This window comes from Pituophis catenifer, unplaced genomic scaffold (genome assembly GCF_029215685.1).
Source record: "Pituophis catenifer annectens isolate HBS135680 unplaced genomic scaffold, rPitCat1.0.hap2 SCAF_2, whole genome shotgun sequence".
NCBI classification, from domain to species: Eukaryota; Metazoa; Chordata; class Lepidosauria; order Squamata; family Colubridae; genus Pituophis; species Pituophis catenifer.
The window spans coordinates 10,293,000-10,313,646 of record NW_027256882.1 but is presented as its reverse complement, the minus strand read 5'-3'; the positions used below and the strand labels follow the sequence as shown (position 1 = coordinate 10,313,646).

The 20,647-nt window shown below is 43.4% G+C and overlaps 1 protein-coding gene across 1 annotated transcript in view; it reads right to left on the bottom strand.

Annotated features, from left to right (window-relative positions):
• Positions 1-337: 337 nt before the first annotated feature.
• The window catches only part of LOC139309829 (vomeronasal type-2 receptor 116-like), a 94,155-nt gene continuing 73,845 nt past the window's right edge, over positions 338-20,647 (bottom strand). Inside the window, exons 5-8 of the mRNA XM_070934032.1 lie at positions 15,890-16,014; positions 11,873-11,968; positions 6,779-6,905; positions 338-1,242 (exon numbers count right to left, since the gene is read on the bottom strand). Of these exons, the coding sequence (XP_070790133.1) occupies positions 338-1,242; positions 6,779-6,905; positions 11,873-11,968; positions 15,890-16,014 (1,253 nt within the window). The remainder of the gene's footprint in view (positions 1,243-6,778; positions 6,906-11,872; positions 11,969-15,889; positions 16,015-20,647) is intronic.

The window sequence follows — 20,647 nt, the reverse complement described above, 5'->3', positions numbered from 1 at the left end:
TCAGCCACCCTGCAACATTATTTGGTCTTAAATTTGCAAAAGGGATTTATATAACCATGCCAATCACTAGCTTCAGCTCCCGACTTTTCTGTGTCCAAGAAGCAAAGCACACCGATCACAAGTGTGGATAAATGAATCATACATTTATTATTAATTCACATATTTTATCTTTGATTATTAGCTTGGATTTTAATTTCGCTGGTCTTGAACTTTGTAGTTTTAATTCTTTCATTATTAAATCATCTTAATTACCAAAGAGATGCAAAAGAAGCATACAAACCCTGTAATAAGTTCAATGAATAATTAAACGTTATAAGCCTATGAAACCAATTCACAATCAGTTCCCCACTTTTATCATTAGATGCTCCTTAGTGTTTAGATCTGGTCTCAGGATGATAATGTAGCACTTGGGGAAGAAGATGCAGCCCAGAAGCCCAGCACTGGAGGCCAAGATGGAGAAGATCTGCACAGCCACCATGAACTTTCCTTTAGTGCTCAGGTAGGTAGGCAGGAAGGAGACCCAGACGCTGCAGAAAACCAGCATACTGAAGGTGATCAGCTTGGCCTCATTGAAGGCCCCAGGCAGGTTCCTGGCCAGGAAAGCTACAGTGAAGCAAATGATAGCTAGGAAACACATATAGCCAAGGACAAGATAAAACATGGTGACAGAGCCTTCATTGCACCGAAGGATGATCTCTCCTGGCTGGGTGTGCAAGTCAGAGTCAGGGAATGGGGGAGAGATTCCAAGCCACGTGGCACAGATGATAATTTGTCCAGCAGAACAAGAAAGGATGATGGAGTTGGCCAAGCTCTTCCCCAACCATTTTCTCACCCTGTTCCCTGGTTTTGTGGCAAGGAAGGCCAATACCACTGTGATTGTTTTGGCCAACACAGAAGACACAGCTACTGAGAACACAATGCTGAATGCCGTTTGTTGGAGAAGACAGGTGGCTCTTCTTGGTCGGCCAATGAAGAAAAAGGAGGACAAGAAGCAAAGCAGGAGGGAGACCAGGAGGATGAAGGAGAGGTCCCGGTTGTTGGCTTTGACAATGGGAGTTTCTAGGTATTTAATGAATATGATTAAAACAAGGCCTGTGGTTAGGAACAAGAGTAAGGCGAAAGAGACCAGGATGATGCCCAGATGTTCTTCATAGGACAGGAAGGTTATTCTTTTTGGGATACACTGGACTCTGTTCTCGGTTGGATATTGATCATATGGGCACTTTGTGCATTTTTCAGTATCTGAGAAAACAAAAAGTAATATTTCTTTTATATCTCTTTTCACCTTTCAAGAAAGATCTTCTTTGGATTTCAGATAATACTGACCGAACATGGCAGGTGCCAATATTCAAAATATAAATGGGGGCTGGTTGATAATACTAACTGTGACTGTGGGAACATCCCACAAACTTTATACAGTATCATATTGCTACAAAATGCCCCCTCAGAAGGTTCCCTGGATCCCGGCATTAAATACACCATCTTGAGGGCATTGTTGCCCAATGGCTAAACAGTCTAGATATCCAGCCATAGGTTTAGACACTCTGGTAACTGTTCATACGTAATTTAATTTTATTCATAATTGTACCCATCATTTCTAGTATGCATTGTTGAAATAATTCACTATTCTGGTGTTTTATATTTTGATAAACATTTTTATATCCTGTTTCTTCTAATTTTATGTAATAATGCTGTATTCTTTTACACCATACAAAATAAATATAATTGATTAGTGTATTTTTTGGACTATAAGATGCACCAAAGTATAATACACACCTTAGTTTTAGGGGAGGAAAATAAGAAAAAAGCTGATTGGCGGGTGGAAGAGCAGAAGGGTCTGGGTAGAGCTCCCCTAGACCCCCAGGCTTTTTTTTTAAGCCTGGGGTTTGCAGGGTGAGAGCTCCCTGAAAGCCCTTCAAAACTCTGGAGCCGGGACGAGTCTGCTTAAAGCAGACTGAAGCGTCGCGACCACTCCAGCAAAGCAACTAGAAGGATTAAAAAGAATTTGGATTTTGGATGCTGTCAGAGTTAATCCAGGAGACTAAAAATGCAAGTATTGTATGCTAACTCTGTTTTTTTAAAAAATGATGGTGCCTTAGGGCGTGAAAACTGAAACCTATAAGTGAAAGTCCTTTTTAATATCAGTAACATTGTTAAAGCTATCGGGTTATTCAAGAAAAAGATTTGAAGTGGAAGTGGAATGGAAAAGACTGTGGTATTGACTTTAACTAATTTATATTCCTAATTTGTCTGGAAATAATTGGAGTTAATGACCTGATAGCTGAACTAACACAAACATAAAGAGACAATTGAAAAATGGCTGAAATTAAAGATGGACTACATGAGTCAGCAAATTTACAAGTAGTGACTGCGAAGGACTTAAAAGACTTTTTAAAATCTTTTACTGCTGAGATAAGACAGATAATTAAAAGAACTATTCAAGATTTTAAATTGGGGGATAATAATGACTTGCTGGCTGAAAAAGAGGAAGAAATTAATCAGGACAATGTGCCTTTGGAGGGTAAAAGAGACATTGTTGGGGCTAAAATGGAGGTTATTATATCAAAAACACAGGTTTTGGAAGAGGCTTCCATTCAATTAACTGAGAAACAGCAAGAGGACTCTTTACTGCAGGGTTGATAAATATTTTGACAAGTTTTGGCGCTACAGACAGAACCGATATATAAGGAACAAACTGATGGATTACAAATGCAGGAAGAGTTGAAACGGGGGCTTCAAATTAAAGGAAACAATCCCAAGAAGAGAACGAATTCCTAAGACATACCAACTACAATTTCAAACCAAAAAATCTTCGAAAATAAAAGCGGGGGAGGAGCAATGCTGAAGGAGAAAGTATTATTGAAGAAGGACTGGAAAAAATATAGAAAGAAAGAAAGGCTGGTCATATTTTGGAGATTGTTTCATGATGTTAAAAGATTTAATTAAAGTTGGAGCAGGGGGAGGAGTAATGCTGAAGAAGAAAGTATTATTGAAGAAGGACTGGGGAAAAATATAGAAAGAAAGAAAGACTGGTCATATTTTGGAGATTGTCTTATGATTTTAAAAGATTTAATTAAAGTTGGATAACTTTTGAATTTTATGGTAGTCTTAAAGTATTGAAGTTTAAAGGTGGATAACTTAAAATTTAATGGATAACTTTTTGACAGTTTTGAAACTTATATTTTGGAGAATGTTTTGTATTAAGAGATTTTAAAATATTTAAAATAAGATCATGGTGGTTTTTTTTTTACAAATGTGAAATGTGATAAGAGAATTTATAAAAGGAAGGTTGAAGTACAATTTTTAAAGGGGGAGTTAACAAGTGTGAGAGAGTTTTGAATTCTGTAATAGTTAGCATATTTTAGCTTATGTTTGTTAAATGCTATATCCTGTTTTTCCTCTGGGAAGTCGGGGGGAGGAATTGGGGAGGGGGGGTTGGGTGGTGATAAAATGATGTATGATAATTCATTGTGTAATGTTTGGTTGTTTGAATATAAAAATGAAAAACTTTTGTTTTGGAGAAACTGGTTGTTCACCATTTCAAGCTGGGCCTTGATAAGACTTTACGTCAGGCTTGTGCATGCAGGGACCTGGCTCCACGGTTGGCCGCTTGGTTCCAAGCGGCCACTTAACTGGACGTCAAATTCCGAGACGATCGCCAATGGAGAGAGTGGGGTTCCAGGGGCCAACGTTCAACATCCAGGCTTCCTAGTCGAAACTTAGTACCACCTTCTCCAGCTCAGGTTCCCAAAACATCAACGGTACAACCAGCGAGACTAGTAATGAAGTGTTTCCGGTGTGGAAAACCAGACCACAGAGCCACGGACTGCCAGGATGGAACCAAGACTAGACCAGGTCCTAGCAGTACAAACCGGGGGTCTGCTAGAAAAACCATCCGAACCACATCAGAACGGTCCCGGGGAACACAACAGGTACCAAAGACACCAGTAACCTTGTTGGAGGAGAGGTCCCCTCCCACCAAGGACTCGGAGACCAGTGATAGTGAGGGTGACACAGATCCAATGGTGCATATGGCCATAAGACCATTTGTGGTGCCTGTCGTCTTAGAGGCTGAGTGACGTAGAAGGTGTGCAGCCCTCATTGACTCAGGCTGCACATGGTGTCTAATAAGCATGGGGGTGGCTGCTGAGCTAGGAGTCAGATTACATCGATTGGGTCAGCCCATCCGTTTTGAACAGATGGATGGGTCTTTGTTGGGGGGTCAGCCAGCAACCCATGTCACCAGCAAAATGATAATGGAAATAGGTCAACACAGGGAGGAAATAGGCTTCATTGTAGTATCCAGAATCACCGAGGAGATAGTCCCCGGTTTGGCTTGGATGGATAAGTGGGGCCACAACATATGGTGGGGAGGTGGTTGTCGGCATCTATGGATAGGGCTAGGTCCCAATCCACCCCCACATGAAAGCCACCCATACTCCATGCCCATACCTGAATGTCCATCAAATACCACAGTGGATACGGATGTACAAGAGTGGTTAGCCCAAGCAGAACAGGTACGGCAAATCGCCAAAAAACCTTACAGAAGGCATCGGATAATTACAAACGTCAGGCCGATAAAGCCAGATGGCCAGCACCACCCTTTCATGTAGGCCAACAAATATTCCTGTCTACAAAGTATCTGAACCTATGCCTCCCGAGTAGGAACTTAGGTCCCAAATATATTGGGCCCTTCCCAGTGGTGAGGGTGATCAACCCCGTAACTGTAAAACTCCAACAGCCCAGGCTGTTGGGAAAAACACACCCGGTGTTCCACTGCAGTATACTGTGCCCAGCCCACTTATCTACACTCAGGGAGACCCCATTGCAACCACCTCCACCACTGATGGTGGATGGGGAACAGCAGTATGAGGTAAAGAAGGTGCTGGATACCTGATGGCATAGGGGTAAGCTCCAATACCTTCTCTTATGGGAGGGATATCCTCTGTCAGAGGCCTCCTGGGTACCCGAACACGATATACAAGCTCCCCGATTGATTGATAGGTTTCACAGGATATACCCAGGGAAGCCGGGTGGACCCCGGGATCCACGACATGGCATTTCTGTTTCAGAAGGCGTCTCCATGGTAGAGGGGCCGCATGTCAGCTCCAGTGTGCTGTCGGCATGGAGCTGCCATTCATGGGGGGAGGAAAACACAAACCTCATTTCAGCCCAGCATCTGCTTCATCAAGCCTGCCAGGAACTGACAGGATTGACGAGAGGGAATAGCAAGGGGATTATCTATTTAAATATTGGTTGCAAATACTCAAGTAGATTAACTGTTTAGATGCTGGTTGCAAGTAGTCAAGTGAATTAACTGCTTAGATGCTGGTTGTAAATACTCAAGTGGATTAATTGTTTAGATTCTGGTTGCAAGTATTCAAGTGGATTAACTGCTTAGATGTTGGTTGTAAATACTCAAGTGAATTAACTGCTTAGATGCTGGTTGTAAATACTCAACTGAATTAACTGTTTAAATGCTGGTTGTAAATACTCAGTGGTGGTTATGCTGAACCTGGGAATGTTAAACTGGGCTATAAACAATATTTGTGTTTTACCTCTTAATCCATAATATGAAAAATTAAAGCACTAAAAATAAAAAAGCAGCTTTTACCCCTAATAATGGTAAATTTAATTTATGTTCCTTCTTTCACACAGATGACCTCTCCCACTTCTTTATGGCAAGTCTTCTGTGTATATTTCTTGTGGCCCACCAGCGGATTTGGCAGCAGATTCAGACAGTGAGGAGGAACATGGGCCAGTCCTGGAGTCTGCAGAAGGCTCTGACAAGTGCTCTGCATCAGAGGCAGAGATGGAGTCAGGGCCATCTGACAGTTGTCAGCTGCCTTCGGAGTCGGACATCAGTGGGGCAGAAGAACAGCCGGAGCCTGTTCCCAGTGTGAGCATGCACAGAGTTGCCAGGAAAAGGGAACAGCTAAGGAACAAGGGTTGACTCAGGAGTAAAGCCACAGATGGATGGTGAATGGCTCCTCCCATAGGGAATAAAGAGGAGCAAAAGGGGAGGGGAGTTTGCAGAAGACAATTCGTTCAATTCATTATAGTGAAGATCTGTTCCTGATTTCTTGCCAAGTATTGCCTGCTACAGAGTGGCGTTTGGAAGATATCGGCCTGGCAGCTCTCCAAGCCTGATAAAGGTCTGAAGTTGTGAAATCTCTTGAAAGACTGTTGGCCGGGACTTTGCTGGAGAGGAATTCACTTTAAACTAAATAAAAGGGTTTTATAGGGATGAGGAGTTGGCTTCGTGCTTTTGGGAAGCCTCGGTCAGAACAGTATTTCTCTCATCCTTTGAACCAAACACTCTCCCTCCATGGTTCCCCGAATTAGATCTTTCTGCTTAGGGGGTTCTGTGATCTTAATAAAGATTGACTGATTAATGAATTGATTGATTCATATATCTTTTGGTCTGTAATATAAACTTGGTTTGGGTAAGCAAAGGCACTGATTTGAAACCATTTCTCAATTTCAATGAATGCAGATTTTCCTAAGAATGGTCATCATGGGAGGACAGTTCAAACTGACAAGAAAAGAGAAGTTTCCTCTGATTCAAGTGATCTTGCGCAATCCACCGTGTCCTTCTATCTCTTCCTACTTCATCCCTCAAGACCTTTTTCTTATCCCTCCCATTATGGAAGAAATTGGGCATCTTGAAAATTAAAAGCCACAAAATTATCAACCTTCGCTGTGTCTTTTTTAAAATGCACATTTTAATCAAAATGCTCTAGATGAATCTAGCATCCTTTCCTCTGGTGTGACCCACCTTCCTGAGTGGAGATAGTCCCTTCTGGACAAGGAACACAGTCATAGCAGCAAACTGGCTCTCCTTCTCGAGCCTGCTTGAAAAATCCAGGATGACAATTTTCCACACATCTGGACTCAGGCAGAGACTAAGGAAAAAACAAGGAATGCCAAACATAGTTTGTTAGAAATAACCATCATTGAAAAATGGAGTTAGACATGAATATTAGTCAAGTAGTTGCCTGGGTACGTAGTTCGCTTAGTAAATAAGAAATTTTTAACTAACTCTCAATGTTGCAGGGGATCTAACTACCAGCAGATTCTTCATTTAGTTCAGTGATGGCTAACTGTTTTGCCATCGCATGGCAAAACCGGGAGGGGGGCCCGGGGAGGTTGTGTGCACACGTGCCCACATCCATAATTCTATGTGCCCTGCCCCTGTGTATCTGTGCACGACCCTCCCCCCCGCACTACACTGCCTTTGGCACGATGGACCTGGTAGGACCATTTTTTTATCTCCCCAGCCTTTCTAGGAGCCTGGGGAGGGCAAAAACAGCCTTCCCCACCCCCAGGAGAATCTCCAGGGGCCAGAGACAGCCGTTTGCTGACTTCCGGTGGTCCCAGAAGGCTCAAAAATCAGCTGGCGGAGCTGAGCTCACATGCCCACTGATATGGGCCCACCGCCATAGATTTGCTATCACAAACTTAGTTCCTCCCTTTGGCTTCCAGAATATCTCATTGTAATACAGGATCCTTCTATTTAATAAATTCTGGAGAGAAGCAATTGAGAAAAGATATAAGCATGAAGTGACAATTAGTGGTTTTTCCATATGGTTATATTAGCATGCATTCCTCCTTTCTTCATATATCCATGAGTTTAAAGTGTGATGCTTTAGTCATAATAAAGTTTAGAATGAAATTTATTCTGAAAGGTTTGTGAATTTTTTATTTTACCAGATTTATTGAAACAGAATAAAAATGTGATGAAGAAACTTCTGGCCAATGGGATCTGGGAAGGTTTCTTCTAGACCACGTGTATCATTGTATCATCATTCTTCTTGTGCCATAATCGTCATAGGACATTGGCCAACATGATCACCAACGTCCAATGACGGATATGGCACAACAAGAAGAAGACATATATCATTGCAAACCCACCCCCATTTGTAAGTGGACCAGGACAACCTTCCATTTAAGATATAAAGGAAAACTTTTTTATAGATTAGGGTTGGATTTGGTGCAGTGATTAGAAGGCAGAATTGCAGGCTGACTCTGTCCACTGCCAGGAGTTTGATCCTCACTATCTCAAGGTTAACTCAGCTTTCCAGCTTTCCGAGCTTGGTAAAATAAGGACAAGATAGTTGGGGGCAATATGCTGACTCTGTAAACTGCTTAGAAAGGGCTGTAAACACTATGGAGCAGTATATAACTCTAAGTGCTTTTTCTATTTATTTGTATATTTATTTGCTAATTTTATATGGCCACCATGCTGGTGAACTAATATTAAACTGCCTAGGTTTTAGAACTGTAGAGAGATGAGATGGAGATGAGGTGCCCTTAAAAACGTCAAGTCATTCATTTTTTGCTGCATCACATGGGACATGAGTATGAGCCCTGTGTCAGAAAGAGATGTTTCTAAGACAGGGGTCTCAATCTCTATTTTATTGAGGGACGCATCAGGGTTGTGTTTGATCTCAAACACAATGAGTGACATTGAGCTGGCCAGGGGACATGACCAGCTCAATGTCATTCATTGAGGCTCTGTTTTCAGCCATGATGGCCTCCTTCAGCCCTCTGCCAGAGAAAACAGAGCTCAGGGAGGCCGCCACACCCTGACTCCGTTTTCTGCTGCAATGGCCTCCTGCAACCCTCTGCCAGCAAAAATGGAGCTTAGGGAGGCCGTGCATGGCCCTCCCGGGCTCCATTTGCAGCTGCGACAGCCTCATGCAGCCCTTTGCCAGTGGAAATGGAGCTCAGGAAGGCTGTGCGCTGGGCCAGTCCTTCACTGTTTCCAGGGTGGACCCGTGTGACAGATGTAAGGACCCCATGGACCGGATCCAGACCCCAGGCCTTGAGTTTGACATCCCTGTTCTAAGGTCATGTTAGGTATCCAAAAAAGGTTCCTTTCTGTTGAAAAACCACCGTTAGGTAACACCAACTGGCATGAAAATACAGAGCTACATTGATTGCTGAGGATTTTGTACAGTATCTGGATGATAAAATAACTCAGATTCAGGAAGACTTGGCCGCCGACTGGGTTAGTTCAGACGAGATGACTGAGGCAGGCCTTGAGAGTGTTATCTGGGAGGAGTTCGATCCTGTGGCTCCCGAGGACGTGGACAGGATCTTGGGGCGGCTGAACGCAACCACATGTTTATTGGACCCGTGTCCCTCCTGGTTGGTGCTGGCTTCCCGGGAGGTTACACGAGGCTGGCTCCAGGGGATTATTAACGCTTCTTTGAGCGAGGGTGTCCTGCTGGCTGCCTTGAAAGAGGCGGTGGAGAGGCCTCTCCTCAAGAAGCCATCCCTGGATCCGGCTGTTTTGGTTAACTATCGTCCAGTCTCCAACCTTCGCTTTATTGCAAAGGTTGTTGAGAGTGTGGTGGCGCAACAGCTTCCCCGGTACCTGGATGAAGCTGTCTATCTGGATCCGCTCCAGTCCGGCTTCAGACCTGGGTACAGCACGGAAACGGCATTGGTCGCGTTGGTGGATGATCTCTGGAGGGCCCGGGATAGGGGTTCTTCCTCTATCCTGGTCCTATTAGACCTCTCAGCGGCTTTTGATACCATCGACCATGGTATCATGTTGCGCCGGCTGGAGGGACTGGGAGTGGGGGGCACCGTTTTGCGGTGGTTCTCCTCCTATCTCTCCGACCGGTCGCAATCCATGTTGACAGGGGGGCAGCGGTCGACCCCAAGGCGCCTTGTTTGTGGGGTGCCGCAAGGGTCGGTCCTCTCGCCCCTCCTGTTCAACATTTATGTGAAGCCGCTGGGTGAGATCATCCGTGGTTTTGGGGTGGAGTTCCATCAGTATGCTGATGATACTCAGCTGTACATTTCCACCCCAGACCATCCCAATGATGCCTTGGAAGTGATGTCCCAGTGCCTGGAGGCCGTGCGGGTCTGGATGGGGAGAAACAGGCTTTGACTCAACCCTTCCAAGACCGAGTGGCTGTGGCTGCCGGCGTCCCGGTATAGCCAGCTGACGCCATCGCTGGTTATTGGGGGCGAATCATTGGCCCCCACGGAGAGGGCCCGCAACTTGGGTGTCCTCCTGGATGCGCGGCTGTCTTTAGAAGGGCATATGACAGCCGTGGCCAGGGGGGCTTTTTGTCAGGTTTGCCTGATACGCCAGTTGCGCCCCTTTCTGGACCGGGACTCCCTACGCACGGTCACTCAAGCACTCGTCACTTCTCGTCTGGACTATTGTAACGCTCTCTACATGGGGCTCCCCTTGGGGTACACCCGGAGGCTCCAACTGGTGCAGAATGCGGCTGCGCGGGGGATTATGGGAGCGACGGGGCGCTCCCATGTGACTCCTCTCCTGCGCGAGCTGCATTGGCTTCCGGTGGACTTCCGGGTGCGCTTCAAGGTGTTGGTGATCACCTTTAAAGCGCTCCATGGCTTAGGGCCAGGGTACTTACGGGACCGCCTTCTGCCACCAATAGCCTCCCACCGGCCGGTTCGCTCCCACAGAGAGGGCCTCCTCAGGGTGCCGTCGGCCAGACAATGCCGGCTGACGACCCCCAGGAGGAGAGCCTTCTCTGTGGTGGCACCTACCCTATGGAACAATCTACCCCCAGAGATACGAGTGATCTCCGACCTTCGGATTTTTCGTCGGGCCCTAAAAACTCATTTTTTCCAGTTAGCCGGTCTGTCTTGATTTTAGGGTTAGTTTTAAAATTTTAATATTGATTTTAATTGACAAGTTTTAAATTATGGGCCAAATTTATAAATTATTTTAACTTTATTTTTTAACTGTGATATTTTGTATAGATGTTTTTATCTTGGCTGTTCACCGCCCTGAGTCCGAAAGGAGAAGGGCGGTATAGAAATTTGAATAAATAAATAAATAAATAAATAAATAAATAAATAAATAAATAAATAAATAAATAAATAAATAATTATTAGTTAAATTAGGAGACTCCTTTTTCCCAGAGAGACTTAAGGTAGCTAATAATCAAAATAAACAACTGCATTCAAGGATGTTACTTATGAGGTTATAAGCTAAAGACCCAGGCTTAGTAATTTCCCCCTGCCCCCAATTTGTCCCTCATTTCTTCCAATATGAAGAAGGGTTTTTCTTTGGATCAAGTCATGTTTCAGTGCTTCAGTTTTTTGGGTCAGGGCACATCAGAACTGTCATTATGATATCAGGTGAACTGAAAGCCTTGGACCTCCTCCTCAGGAGCAGAAGGCCTATTCATCTATCCCCATGGCATGAAAGACAAGTATGGAAACTTCTGACATATATGGTCTGTTTAAGAAGATAAGCTTGTCCAACCATGGCAAGCTAAATCTGAATTCCCAATGGTATCAAGAGGAATTGTATCCAGTCTTGATTGGAGTAATCCTTGCCTCTTTCACTCCACCAGGAATGTGGGTAGTGGCCAAAAGAGTTGCATTCTAGTTTGCTAATTTTAAGCAAGGAAACAAGACAAGTTGGTGCTATGAGCACCAAAATCCCCAGCACTTGATGTCCCCTTTCAGCAGTTTTATACAGATACTAGTTTGCACAGGGGACACAAAAGAGCCATCATCACCCAGCATCCCAAGTTGGACATGGCTGAATCAATTTAAAACCACGTTTCATATCACGGCATCTAAAGGACACATTGCCAATTATATTGACGCCTCGTAAAACATTTTTTAAAAATTAGAAGGATTCTACTCCCCAAATTCAATTTTCACTGAAGCCTATTTGGTGAATAGGCTTAGCTACTTGAAATGTGCCCTAAGGCTTTGGAAAACAGAGAAAAGACACTGATATTTAATTCACCTTGTTGAGCAACTTTAGTTGTGAAATAGCATCTTGATCGACAGTAAGTCTCTGTCTTATAAAAACCCCTAGTTGCTCTTTAATGGGATCCTCCCTGGAGAGAACTATCAAGCTTACGATGTCCAGATCTGCTGTCACATCACCATTTTCGTCCAAGTATATTTTCATGTGGGAAAGATTGCAAAACTCATTCTTCTTCAAAAATGAATGGAACTAGAACAAAAATATCCAGGAATGTTAAAAGCTGAAATACAAGTCTGGAGTAGCCTTCAAAAGTTGTACGTGCTCCATCACTGGTGGCTTTCAAAAAGAGACTGGAAAACCATATGTCTGAAATGGTATAGAGTCTCCTCCTTGAGTTGTACATTGTACAACTACTGGATCAGCTTTAGAGATGGGCAATGAAATCAAGGAAGAGATCAAAGGAGCTGGTCTTTGCCTGGAGGAAAGGTAACAAGGAGAGGAGTCATGTTGGTCTTTGGGGATGAAAATCAGAAGGAATCTGGGAGCACCTTTTACAATGGACAAAATCTCTTGGTTGGAATAAGGAGAATACAGCACTCTTCCAATAGCTGAAAGATGTTACATGTCAGGTTCCAAGTAATGCATCCCTCACAAATCAAATCAGGGAATTTCTTTTCCTCAAAGGAAAAATAACAGATGTTTACTTTTATTCCAGAGCAGGGGTGTCAATCCCGATTTCATGGAGGGCTTAATCAGGGTTGTGTTTGACCTCGGGGGGCTGGGTGGACAAGGGTGGGGTGGGTGTGGCCAGGGTGGGCATGGCCAGCTTGATGTAACTTGTGTTGGGGGCACCTGTGGTGGCCTGGGCAGGGATGGGGGGATCCAAAAACGGAGGTGGCAGAGGGCTGTAGGAGGCCATTGCAGCCAAAAATGGAGCCCAGAAGTGCAGCCCTCCCAAGCTCCATTTTCACTGATAGACGTACCGCGGGCTGGTTCTTCACTCTTGCAAGGGCAGCCTCACAGGCCAGATATAAACAGCCCACAGGCCAGATCTGGCCCACAGGCCTTGAATTTGACACCCCTGTCTCAGAGTGTTGGACATGGTAAAAATGAGTTCAGTCACAAGAGAAGAGATACTGGCTGAATGAGAGAAAAAACATCCTAAAAGGAGGAACAATTTTAGAGCTGATCTAGTGAACCGGAGAAGCTCAAGTTTCCTCTTCACTGATTGCTTTAACGCAAAGATCCAGCAGCCATTATTTAAAGAAGCTTTAACTGGGATTTTGGCAGGCAGGAGGGATTGTACTAGATGGCCTCAGGGACTCCTTCAAATTTATGAACATAAAATTCCAAAATGCTAATCGCAAATTCATAAGGACTGGAATTTTTTAAAAAATGCATACATACTTTGTAAAATTAAAACTGTCTTAATATCAAAATATATATGTCACGGTATCCGATCTTTGGAAAATTATCCCCAAGTGATGGAGTTGGTCAAACGTTTTGAAACACAATACGGTTGAAATGGTTCCCTGCCTCCTTTTTATTCCTTCTCCAAAAAAAATAACTTTCATGGATCTTTCTCGGGACTCCATACCTGCCATGGCTTCAACCTTCGAGTCCCCAGCCTCTCTTCTCCCTCTTTCCTTCTCCTCTTGAATATGGAGGAATAAGCAGCATTCAAGGAATGGGCCAGAGTATTCATCGTAGCATAAACATATCGGTTATACCGGTTCCACATCCTGTTCCTTTCCACTTTGGTGTTCAGTGGTGATGTCTGAGTGCATCTTGTCCGGCCTTTGACAGAAATGTTGTCTTTTGAAAAAGAACACCGAAAAGACTGATTGGTGAACTGCGGTTCCAGAAAGAAATCTGGTTCGAAGGGACCATCATTTGTCGTTTTTTTCCACTGAAAACTGAAGTACCAAACACTATGGACATATTTGAGAAATGTGTGGCTTCCTATTTGCATTTCCCCATAGCCTGCATATAGCCAGACTTTTCCTTCAATGGGTTCTGGCAAACCTTGAAGTGTTGAATGGAAAAGAAGAATTCTGTCCGAAAGCGAAAAATATCCTGCAAAGTGAACAAAGACATTGACTTGTTTCCACTTGGAGATGGCATCCCTGAGGGCTCCTGTACGTGCAGGGGTTGATAGAAGTTGTGATATAACAATACAAATCCCATTCCTGACAAGCAGAGCTGTCAAAGTCCTCATGAAGTTCACTCCACTCTCTGTGTCTGAAGCAAAGAGACCAATCAAAGACCATCCAAAATGGAGGAGCAGTTGGACAATTCCTGGGTTGAGAATCGCTAATTTGGGGAGCATCTGGTAGAAAAAAGGGAATTGTCTTTTATCATTCAGAGCTTCTGAAGCCATTGAACAGATCTGGGAAGAAAATATGAAGAATGCTGTTTTTGGAGGTCAGTTATTGGCTTTCAATAAATCCAACTGAACCCACTGATGTCAATTTCTAAAAACCATAACTTTTCAGCTTGCCTTATTAATAAGTATTAATAAGGTTTATGGAGACAACAAACCTTTATTCCCCCTGACTGACATATTGTGCGATTACATGCAGGGGTGGTACTTTCCCTACCGGGTCGCAAATATGAGCGCACATGCCACTTCAGCACATGCACACAGCCTCAAAAACATGTCTAAATAGGACTTCATACAGCCAGGGTGGGGGTGGGCCACCCGTGATTTCCACTACTGGTTCAACCGAACCAGTCCGAACCTGCTGAATACCACCTCTGATTACACAGTTCATGACAAACCAATTGTCAACGAAGGATTATCTGTGTCTAAATCCTTCTTATTCTTTGTTCTCCTTCATCTTTCCACTCTAAACTTTATTCAAGAGGAACAAGATATTGTTTTTAGCCATAATATCTATTAGACGAATCTATTATTTATTTGTGGAGAAGAACCTGCAAATAGCAGGTACCAGATATTGGGATATTTCTTGAATCGTTTAGCCAATAAAAAATCCTTCCCCGGAGCTTTTTTTCTCTTCAAGTATTTGTGTTGAATTTGATCACGGACTGATTAGGGTAAAAAATAGTTGACATATTGATTAATATGCTTGCACTTTTTAAATGAATTGGATTAATTAATGGGAGTGGTCAGTGCAAGTCCACAAACATATATTTCTTATAAGCTTTAGGTAATATAAGCCATTGGGATTCTTTTCGCAAACCAGGAATCTATACATCATTGAAAATATTATTAGCTGAAAAAGAAAACAAAAGTTTTCCATCAGTGCTTCCCTTTCTACAGAAGACCCTTTGATTGGACACAAAGCCCCTCCTCACCTTCACAACTGTGCAAGAGAAGCCCCCAAAGGAATTGGGATGTTGTCATGAAATTATATGGCTGCTTGGGTGCTACACACACACACACACACACACACACACACACACACACACACACACACAAAATATAAATCCCATCCCTAGACAACACACCTAGAGTGGCCATGGAGAAAAACAGCTCTTGAATTCACATGATGTATTGCTAAGGTCTTACAAATCCTTAGTAAGACCACACCTAGAACACTGCATCCAGTTTGGTCACCATGTTACAAAAAAAGATGTTGAGACTTTGGAAAAAAGCAGAGAAGAGCAACTCAGATGATTAAAGACCTGGAGACTAAAACATACGGTTTTATGAACGGTTGCAGGACTTGGGTATGGCTAGTCTAGAGAAAAGAAGGAGTAGGGCTGACATGATAGCAGTGTTCCAGTATTTGAGAAGTTGCTACAAATAAGAGGGATCCAACATATTTCCCAAAGCACCAGAAGGCAAGGCAAGAAACCATAGATAGAAACTAATCAAAGAGAGAAGCAACCTGGAATTTAGGAGAAACTTCCTAACAGTGAAAACAATTAACCAGCGGAACTGCTTTCAGAAGTTGTGGAGGCTTCTGGAAATCTTAAAAATCTCACTGGAGATTTTTAAGAAGAGACTGGACATCCAGTTGTCTGACATGGTGTAGGGTCTCCTGCTTGAGCAAGGGATTAGATTAGCAGATCTCCCAGATCCCTTCCAGCTCTATTCTGATTGATTGATTGATTGAATTCCACAGAGGAGATATAGTTGGATTTATCGCTTACCCATCCTACCAATCCACCCAATTTCCTAGATAGAGAGGCACACAGACAAACCTGTGGGATTTTGTAGGGGGCTATTAATGTTGATATCTGGATGGAGATATCACTGTCAGTGTGATCAAAAAGAGCCAAATGGTTGTCCTTCTTTCCACAGCTGTAGTTGGGAACATTGGCTTCTCCTGTAGAGAGGATGTCCAGCAAGGCATCTGATGTGCCAAGAGTGCTGAAATAGTTGTCATGGATGTTGTAGCCAAGTGTGAGATTGTGCAGGAGCGGGGAATTCTTACTGACCATTTGAATAACGAAAATATAGCGTAGGATTTTAGACTGATCAGAGGATGTTCTAGTGTAAAAAATGTTCATTTTATCATCATCACCTCCACCACCATCAATCTTAAATTACATTTTATATGTTTTAATATATCTTTGCTTGACTAGTGAAAATGAAGCATTCCACTTCTGAATGAGCAATAGATAAACTCCTGTAAAAATGATCACATTATTATCCATCCTTCCAAGGTCGGTAAAATGAGGAGCCAGATTATTGGGGGCAATCTGCCAACTCTGTAAACCGCTTAGAGGGGGCTGTAAAAGCACTGTGAAGTGGTATGTAAGTCTAAGTGCTATTGCTATGGACACCCAACATCAAAAACATCATCAAAAAAGCACAACAAAGAATGTTCTTTATGTGCTAACTCAGAAAGCTCAAACTGCCCAAGGAGCTGCTGATCCAGTTCTACAAAGGAATTATTGAGTCTGTCACCTGCACCTCTATAAGTGTCTGGTTTGGTTCTGCAACCCAACGAGACAAACACAGACTTCAGAGGATAATTAGAACTGCAGAAAAAACCATGGCTACCAACCTGCCTTCCATTGAGGACCTGTAAACTGCACAAGTCAAAAAGAGGGCTGTGAAAATAATTACAGACCCCTCACATCCTGGATATCAACTGTTTCAACTCCTACCCTCAGAACAACGCTATAGAGCACTGCACATCAGAACAACTAGACACAAGAACAGTTTTTTTCCAAACGCCATCAATCTGCTAATCAAATAATTCCCTAAACACTGTCAAATTATTCACTAAGTCTGCATTACTATTAATCTTCTCATCATTCCTATTACCCATATCCTCCCACTTATGACTGTATGACTGTAACCTTGTCGCTGGTATCCTTACGATTTATATTGGCTTTTTCCTAATATGGTTTGATTGCTTATTTGTACCCTATGACTATCATTGAGTTGTACCTTATGATTCTTGAGGAATGTATCTTGTCTTTTTATTTACACTAAGACTATATGTACCAAAGAGAAATTCCTTGTGTGTCCAATCACACTTGGCCAATAAAGAATTCTATTCTACTTACTCTACTTTACTCTACTCTACTCTACTCTACTCTACTCTACTCTACTCTACTCTACTCTACTCTACTCTACTCTATTCTATCATCATCAACAGAACCAACAACATATTTATTTTTCAATGTAATCCATTTTGTCTCTTGAAGCCTAGAGAATCTTAAGCCAACACTGACTCCAAACCCAGAGACAAATGATACTCACCATCTCCATTTAATTTTAATGAATGTTGGGGAGATGGAATTGATACAGCCCCCCTCCTGGGTTAAGAATCGCAAATGCACCAATATTTGTAACAATACTAATTTTCATCTGGCCAGTAACCAAGGTCAGAAATAAATGAACGATTAAAGTGGAATCACCACAGAAGGAAGAGGATGTTTCAAAATGACTCAGACACCAATTGTAAAAAATAAGTCATCCTGTATTTCTATAAGGATCGGGAAGTAAATCTCAATGAGTAGTTGTATATGAAATGAGCTGGGCAGGGAGAAACCACAATAATCACTAATTTAAACAAAAGTCAATACAGTATTCAAATCACAAATTCAAGACTGAACGGGGAGAGGAAAATAATGTGGACATTTTTCTGTCCCTTCTTTGGACTTGAGTCTTTTCCTCAAAATAAGACAAAGAAAGCATGGAAATCAACATGATTCAGGAAAGTAGATTGGACATGTGCTGCAATAGAGGAGCCAGTGGAATAAGGAGAACAAAATGAGAGTGTTTGAATTATAAACGGAGGGAATGCAACTGCATTATCCAGGATGACTTACGAGTCAAACTGATTAGAAGGCTCTGCGTTGAAAGGAAGCATTATATGCACCAGTTTTGATGTAGCAATGATTATGTTAATGAAATAGTCTCCTGGTCTGTAATAACTCCATGGTCTTTTTGCACCCTGGTGCTTTAAACTCAGCAGGCATTTCATTCTCAGATTCCCCGAGACAGGCTGGGACAACAGCAGCATCAAAAGCAGAACCAGGAGATCCATCATTCGTAGGGCTGAATCAATTACATTCCTGTTTTTAAACAAGAACAGGAAGAATTAAAAGCCCTCTCATAAAAGCCAGTGACTTTCCTGATTCAGATAGAGACAAACCAAGCTTCACCTGGGAAAGAAAGAAAGGTACATTTAACAGCACAGCCCCTACCTGTCCTAAAATTCAGATAACACAGAGTGTGACCTAAAGCCTTTATCCTTTCCTTGAGGCAACCTCCCTCCATGTTGCTTCACTCTGCTGTTTACATCAGTTACTGGAGAAGTAGAAGACATCTCAAAGAGCAGGATGGTGATAATTACAATGGGAAGCAACTTTTCCTCTGGGGATGATGAACTCCTTCCTTGGCTCCATTTGCAGAAAAGAATCCAGAGTACAGCATGTTAGTGAAAAATTACAGATACGCCCCTGAGGGCAGGGTTCTCTATCGGTTGTGGTCAGGACGTGTCCAGAAAATGATGCTAGAGATAAACACAGTATTGTTGTTGATTTCTTCTGCTCTTCAACATGGTTTCTTTTCTCCAGGGGCTGCTGGGTAAGGTCACCCAGAGCTATGGAGTTTGGTGCCACTCTAGGTTGAAAACATGGAATGTTTTTAAATTTTAATATGGAGAAAGCAATGGTGAAATGTAATTTTTTTTGCTACCGGTTCTGTGCGAGTGGCTTGGGGGGGTGTCTTGTGACTGAGTGGGCGTGGCTGTGAGTGACATTGAGTTGACCATGCCCACTTAGTCACAGGACACCCCCACCACTACCAAGCCACACCCACAGAACCGGTAGTGAAAAATTTTAGATTTCACCCCTGGAAAATACCAGTAGGTTTTGCTGTTTTCACAATAAGTGTGAATGTCGAGAAACCAACAATTTGCATGGCATGGCGTTCTGGACAATTTCCATATTGCAGATGGTCTTCAAGAGGAACCCAACACAGAGTACATTGTAGTAATTAAAACACAAAATGACTAAAGCATGAACAAGGCTTCCCAGTAGAGGAAGAAGCACAGTTGGTGCATTAGAAGAATCTGTGTGAAGGCCCTCTAGCCATAACTGCCACCTGCTCATTGAGCAGTAGCCATGACTCTAAGACAAACTCCAAATCATGCACTACCCTTTATCCAGAGTAGTGCCACCTCATTCAGACTCTGAGATGGCTTATCAATAGAATCTTTGGAGATCAAAAACAGAAAGCCACTCCATCTTGCCAAGGTTGAGTCAAAATCAGTTCATCCCCATTAAACCATCAGGTGCTTGGCCTCCATTACAACAACACATATGCTTGGCCTGGAGTATGCATGATACCATATGTCAACCATCCCACTGGGTTAGACAGCAAAAGAAACTCTTGGGACATTTTTTTACCAAGAGTATAACTTTACTGAAGATTACATATGAGTACAGAAGAAGAAAAGCCAGTTCTAACTATTTTGCACACAGACAGCATAGGAAAACTTTCCCTCCCCCCACCCCGGACCTCTCACTGTCCATTGTCCACTAATCATTTGCAATTGCTTTGTTTTGGGAATGGCTTGTCTGCCTGAGCTGTTCCCAACAGGTAACCTTGAGGTGTTACGACAGTTTCAGGCTCCCAGTTGGCACACTCACAGTCCAGATTTCCTTCCCAAGCCTAAGGATACCTTGGTTGGTGGTATCAAAAGCCATTGAGAGATCCAGAAGGACCAAGATCTTCGCTATCTCCGAGCAGTGCCATGCTCTGACCCTCCTGGTTTCACCCGACTTCCTGGGGGTTTGAGAGGGAGGCCCTCTGGGCTCCGACTGGTCTATTTTAATGCCAGGTCAGTGGTAAACAAAGCTCCCCTCATTCGGGATTTGATCGAGGAGGAAAACACGGACCTGGCTTGCATTACAGAAACCTGGTTGGGCCTGGAGGGAGGTGTCCCTCTGACTGAACTTTGCCCACCAGGTTTCCATGTGCTGCACCGGCCAAGGGCCCAGGGGAGGGGGGTTGTTAGGGAGACCCTAAGACCTCTGCTTTGTGGCGAAGGTTGTTGAGAGCGTGGTGGCACGTCAGTTCACAGTGGTCCTGGATGAAGCGGATTATTTAGATCAGTACCAATAGGGTTTCAGGTCCAGATACAGCACGGAGACGGCATTGGTTGCGCTGGTGGATGATCTCTGGAGGACTCGGGACAGAGGTTATTCCTCTGTCCTGGTCCTATTAGATCTTTCGGCAGCCTTTGATACCATCGACCATGATATCTTGCTATGGCGCCTCGAGGGGTTAGGAGTGGAAGGTACTGTTTTACAGTGGTTCGTCTCCTACCTCTCAGGTCGTATGCAAGCGGTGTTGGTGGGAGGGCAGAGGTCGGCTTTGAGGCCTCTCACTTGTGGGGTGCCTCAGGAGTCGGTCCACTTGCCCCTTCTGTTCAACATTTACTGTACATGAAGCTGCTAGGAGAGATCATCCATGGTTTGGGGGTGGGGTATCAC